Source organism: Charadrius vociferus, unplaced genomic scaffold (genome assembly GCF_000708025.1).
Source record: "Charadrius vociferus isolate BGI_N301 unplaced genomic scaffold, ASM70802v2 scaffold822, whole genome shotgun sequence".
NCBI classification, from domain to species: domain Eukaryota; kingdom Metazoa; phylum Chordata; class Aves; order Charadriiformes; family Charadriidae; genus Charadrius; species Charadrius vociferus.
In genome coordinates, this window is record NW_009647481.1 from 2,960,516 (window position 1) to 2,966,452 (window position 5,937).

At 35.3% G+C, this 5,937-nt stretch overlaps 1 protein-coding gene across 1 annotated transcript in view; it reads right to left on the reverse strand.

Annotated features, from left to right (window-relative positions):
• Window positions 1–5,937, reverse strand: part of DOCK2 (dedicator of cytokinesis 2) — a 209,459-nt gene that overhangs the window by 169,695 nt on the left and 33,827 nt on the right. The window contains exons 18-22 of the mRNA XM_009880752.1: window positions 5,581–5,764; window positions 5,380–5,477; window positions 3,883–3,972; window positions 3,528–3,628; window positions 701–835 (exon numbers count right to left, since the gene is read on the reverse strand). Coding sequence (XP_009879054.1) covers window positions 701–835; window positions 3,528–3,628; window positions 3,883–3,972; window positions 5,380–5,477; window positions 5,581–5,764 — 608 coding nt within the window. The remainder of the gene's footprint in view (window positions 1–700; window positions 836–3,527; window positions 3,629–3,882; window positions 3,973–5,379; window positions 5,478–5,580; window positions 5,765–5,937) is intronic.

Sequence of the window (5,937 nt, forward strand, 5' to 3'; positions counted from 1 at the left end):
TTTCCCTATCTCCTTTTCTCTTAAACCTGAATACTGCTTGTAAATATTACACCTCACCTGTTTGGCTGAGCTGTATGTATCTAGTCCATTAAGTCTTCCCTATAAATTCCTTAACTGGAGATCTGAAACTCTAAATTCAGTTGGACAATGATTATTGAAAATTACATTGTCCTATGCGCAAACTGAGCTGCTGAACACCATGATCTCAAGGACAAGCACCAAGCTTCAAGCCATCTGTCACAACGTTTGGCCATCCATTGGTCTTCGGCCAAGGCACCTGACACAAAGAATAATCACCCTTTGAAAATGGTTGCTATTGCTAAATTCGTCTCAAATTTACACTGTGAATCAGAAAGCAGATTTTTGCTAAAAAATATCTCAGCAATGCCTGTACGAAAGAATAATCACCCTTTGAAAATGGCTGCTATTGCTAAATACGTCTCAAATTTACACTGTGAATCAAAAAGCAGATTTTTGAAGAGTCCCTCTCTAAAAAATATCTCAGCAATGCCTGTACATTAGGCCAGTTGCCAATTTTTATGTTTTATTTGTAAAAAAAAAAAAAGAAAAACAAAACAAACAAACAAAAAAACCCAACAAACCAACTCTGTTCTGGAATCATTTTTTTCCTATTTCTCAGGTCTACTTCTATTTCTGAAATTGGACTGCTAAGTTAAATGGCAACAGCCTGGGTACTTACTGTGAAAACAATGTCCTTGATCTAACAATGAACTTGAAAACATATTCCAGTGCTTTCAGAGTTCTTAGGATAGGTTCGCATTGTTCCCCTCTGCTGGAGGTATCCAAGTAAGTCTTCAGAACAGTCATTAATTTCCTGAAGTTAAAAAAGATTTTCGAAATAACCTTTTTTTAAAAATTAACTTCTCTACTTGGCTACTCTAAATAAATGTGTATGCCTGATCAAGCACACTCAACAAAATATACTGCATGTATTTTTGGATTTATGTTGCACAAACTCTATCAGTATAAACAAATGAAAAGCAAATTCTTAACTGCACAAGTGAAAAAGCAATCTGAAATCTTAGAACAGCAGCATAACTTTACACAATCCTGGAAGCACTTTTGCAGAAGTTTATAATATACATGCACAAGGTAACAAAAAATGTTATTTCTGCCTAACTACATTAAGCAGTGACTAAACACCACTACATACTCTAAATCAACTGCATGTAAATAGTACAATATTCTGGTAACATAGCAATATGTCCTTAAAACATTTATTTTATTCAAACACTTCCTTGCTTTGTATCCAAAGGCAATTTTTTGCTAAACACACCTGCTAAAAAAGTGTAAAAGCTCATCTAAAAATAAATCCCTTTAGAGTTACAGTTTCAGCTTAAACAATTAAACTAATATTAATGATGTAATCTTGATCTTAACGTAGCCATAAGAAGAGCTGAAATAAGGATGGTCAGGTTTTTCTCCTTATATTACTACAAAAATGAAAGCCTACTATCCCCTACCCTAAACAAGCATTTGCATGTTGATTAAACTTTAACAGTTCAACTGGACTGATGAAATATTAGTAAGTGATCACGATGATGTCTGGAACATACTGGCATGCAAATAATAGCTCCAAGAACTGCTTTCTACTTTACAGATTATAGATATATAGATGTGTGTGTGAGTGTGTGTGTACGTCTCTGCCTGTGTAACTAATAGACACATCCTCAGTCCCACTGCACCAGCCTAACTCACATTTCGGGACCAAAATATCACTCTTTCAGCCTCTCAGCCTTCTGGGCACCATATCCATTGTGTGTTTCTGGTTTTGGTTTGGTTTGTTGTTTTGGTTTTATTTATAGGTGCTCTGAATTCACAGCTTTGTACTGAGTTGAAACAAAATTTAACCAATTTGTAGGTAAGGGCAGTCCACTCAAGGTCCCTCAACTGTCAACGTTACGTCCTCTCAGAGCTCTATAAAGACAGATACAAATGGATGACTAACTAGGAACTGAATTACTATGTAACAGTTTGGCCAAAATACCATGTCACAGTATGTCTGGGCCACAATATCGCCTTCCTAACTATAAGTTAGGCCACACACAGCTATTTGGTTATTTCATAAATGATTCTTCAAACAGAGTGTATCTTCCATGATGTGCACAGAACCAAGAAAACTCGTGATTTGGGGAACAATCAAACATTATTTTGCCTCTGCCACTTCGACTAAATGATCAGAAACTCCCAGTCAGGTAAGTCTTAGAAATATTTTAAGCAAATAAGGCTGTTCTGTCCTGAGAGGTTTCATACCCAACCCTCTCTTCTTTCATAATAATATAAACCATTAAATTACACATGCTTATTACACATGGAGTGAGAGAGGATTAAGGAAGAGCATGTAGCTTGTGCTTGAGCTTTCTGAGCCCAATAATGTTAATTTCAAATCTCCTAGAATGTCAGAAGGGATTGGTTGTGCACTACTGCCTTTCAATACTAGCAAACTCATGTTCTAATGAATGAGCTACATGACATTTCCTGTTGAATTGGAACAAATTCAGCACAGGGCACTACAAGATATCGTCAGCTATTCCAAACCTTCAGCTAAGGTCTTCCATCATTCCATTCGTATCTCAAATTTAAGTTCTGCTTTGAACTGCCACTCCATTAAGCTGCCACAACAGGACTTCTGGTAGATCATAAAAATACATCTATCCTGTTATAGCACTTCACCAAGATCAGCACTAACTGAAGATGTTATCTTTCTTCATAATTCAAAGTCATTTTATCCTACCATCACCTGCAAAAACCTTTTCTAAATAAAGTAGGAATCCAGTATTAAATTTACTGTATAACATGTCTCTACAGTTTTTATTCTCTTCTGTGAATCCATGTCAACTTTATCTGGAAGCTCCAAAACTTAAAAAAAAAAAAAAGTAAAACAAAAAAACCCCCAAAAAACTAAAAGTCCATCCACCTGCCCACTGGCATAACCATGTGACAAATACTAATACTCCAGTTCACAGCAGACTACATAACAAATACTAAAATTCCAGTTCACTGCACTGAAACCCTGCTGGTGCAACATCAGACTGTGAACTGCATATGAAGACTTGACAGTTCCCAAACCATTTTTTTTCACCATGAGTTCGTCTGCTGTGAAAGAGCATGTGGAAATCTAGACAAATGTGTTAAGGACATCCTCAAGTCCTCACTTAGAGCATTTGAGGTTAAGGCCAGGAATGTAAAGGGAGAGGCTTTACAGCAAAGTACCTTCTAACAAATTTGACAGGAGACAGGTGAAATGCTCAGACAAAGCAAAATTCAGACAGGAGAAAAATGAATGCCAAAGAATCATTTATCTCAAATCAATTACTATTTACCAATTAACTCTACTTATAATCATATTTGTTTCTCACAGACAGGTTTGTTTCCAGATAAGCAAACCACAGCATCAAAACAACAGCCATAATTAATTACATCAGAAAAATCACAAAAAGGATTTACTTTCCTTAATGGGACGGTGGAGGTTTAGAAAAAAAGAAAAGAAGAAAAAATAAACTTACTTGTATGCCAATGTTGCACTAAAATGCTGCTGGATATATGCTTCCAAAACAGTGTTAAAGTGTTGAAACTTACGGTCTGCGATGAGTCCTATGATATATATCTAAATAGACATAGACATAATTAGCATTTTCCACAGAGTCACATATTAAATTTAAATGTTAGCCTCCTGGAATATTTTTGATAATCTACTATTTAACAGTTTTTAGAGAAATTTGCTTTTCAGTCAAAAACTAATATTCCATCTGTTCTCTAGATATTTTAAGACTAATTCCCTGAAATAAACAACTTGATAGCTTATTCAAAATTATAGGGTTCCTTATTTGACAAATAAAATCCTTCGGTACTGATTCTTACCAGTGCATCAAAGACAAGGATGTCATACTCATTACTGTGGGAATGTTCCATCATGATGTTAAACAGGGCATCCAGCGTATCTTGGAGAAACTATAAAAGAACATGAAATGACAAACTGGCAACCAATTCAACTTGAAAATCTTGCACGTCCATTTTCAGACAATAGACTTGGTTTCCCTCAAGTAAAAATTTTAAGGGACTTCACTGAAACATCACTTATATTCAGAAAACATTTCTGAAGATTTAGGCTCTAGCTTCTTTAACTTTAAGAAGCTACATCCTCAGACACATGACCTATCAATAATACATGTTTAGCTTAAAACTTAGGGAAAAGCTAAAAATATTATATCAATGACATAACTATCTAAAACTGCATTCCTAGTTCCTTAGTGATACAGATTAATAGTTGCTATTTTCACATATACATGATGATTAAAAATCATCATACTTCAACGTCATACACTTCATACTTCTGTGATCTGATTCAAAGCCCACTTTAAATCAAAAGCAAGCATCCCAGTGACTTGGAAACCAAATCTTTCTTTGGCTGGGGAAAAAAAAAAAATATTTTTTTTTTCCAAGTTCTCCTTCCTCCTCCTCTCAAGAAAGGCATCTAATGCTTATATTTAAAGAGAACACAAATGTAATAGACTTCTAATCTGAATGCTGGAGTCTGCCACTTCCCAAAATATTAACAAGTTTTTATTCATATGGTACTCATTAAATTAACAAAGCACTTCATTGGGTACATAACAGACCTTTTTTGTTTTAAATATCAACATGTAAATTAATATTAAGAACTGTAAAGAAAGCAGGAGGAATTGTTTGTAATGTTTCAGAGAGACCAAAGCAAACAGTTGAACAGAGGTTGCGGAAAATATTAAAATATTTTACCATTACTGCCTTCATATCCTATCAGGTTTTTAAAATAAAATTTCTTGTGCATGCTTGAAAATAAAGTATACCTTTAACATATACATATGCACCTGACCAAACCAGCAACGACTCCAAACAGTGCACTTGGTATTGAATTCTCCATTGACGCACTAAGTGCCCAGCAAAATAAAACAATAGAAAGCAAAAAAGGATCCTAATAAATTAATTACCACTGAAAGCAGGGAGATCTGACCAGTAATCTTGCAAGTCTCCACAGCCTAACAGTAGCCAACACCAGAGATGTTTGGGAGTAGTAAGAAGGAAAAAAAAGAAAAAAAAAAACCTGCAAACACTATGAAGAATCCTGTACAGGTGCTCGCTTCCTTACTCCCTCTAATGAAGAGCTTTGCTCATATCTTCTGCAAACTATCCCTAACAAAGGCATTACACTGAATGCCACGCCTAAAGAAGTGTCAATTATACTTTCTTTTAAGTTCCTATGTTTACTGTAACTAACACTCCAGTTTTTGTTTCTTTTTGAAACTATGTAGCATTTTTTCTGCCATGGCATGCAGGTACATGGAAAACAACTATTCTTAAAATCACTACATAAAGATATACCTTCACAACTTCCTCTCCATCCACAATCTTCAGTTTTTCCAGGTTCTCCTGAAGCAGCTCTGGCTTCATACGCCACTTCAAGAGACCAAGTAAGCCCACTAACAGGAAGTAAATGGACAGACATTAAAATTTAAAAACGTGATTTATGATTCGTGAAAAAGTCTTCTTTCTAAAACTTCTACCTGCTTAGAAGATACATACCATTCTGAGTTAACTTTGTAGAACAAACCAGAGTTGAAATATAAAATGCATCTCGTGGGCTTACTGAAAGCCCCCCTACAAGACTTGGGTTCCTGACTATGGTTGCTCCTTTGTTTTCTAAGAGTTGACGCGTAGAAGGTAATGTCAAATAAGCACTTGCATCCTCCATTTTTTTACTTTCCCCCTGAAAAACAACATACCATTCATGACATATTTCATACTACTGGATTTAAAAACAGACTTACTTTGTACTTTGTAAAAAAGTAAACAAAAAGCTGTGTTTCTATGGACTTAACCACATATACTAAAGGATAAAGAATACCCAAGTCCCTGCGTAGCCCATATGGATAAACCACG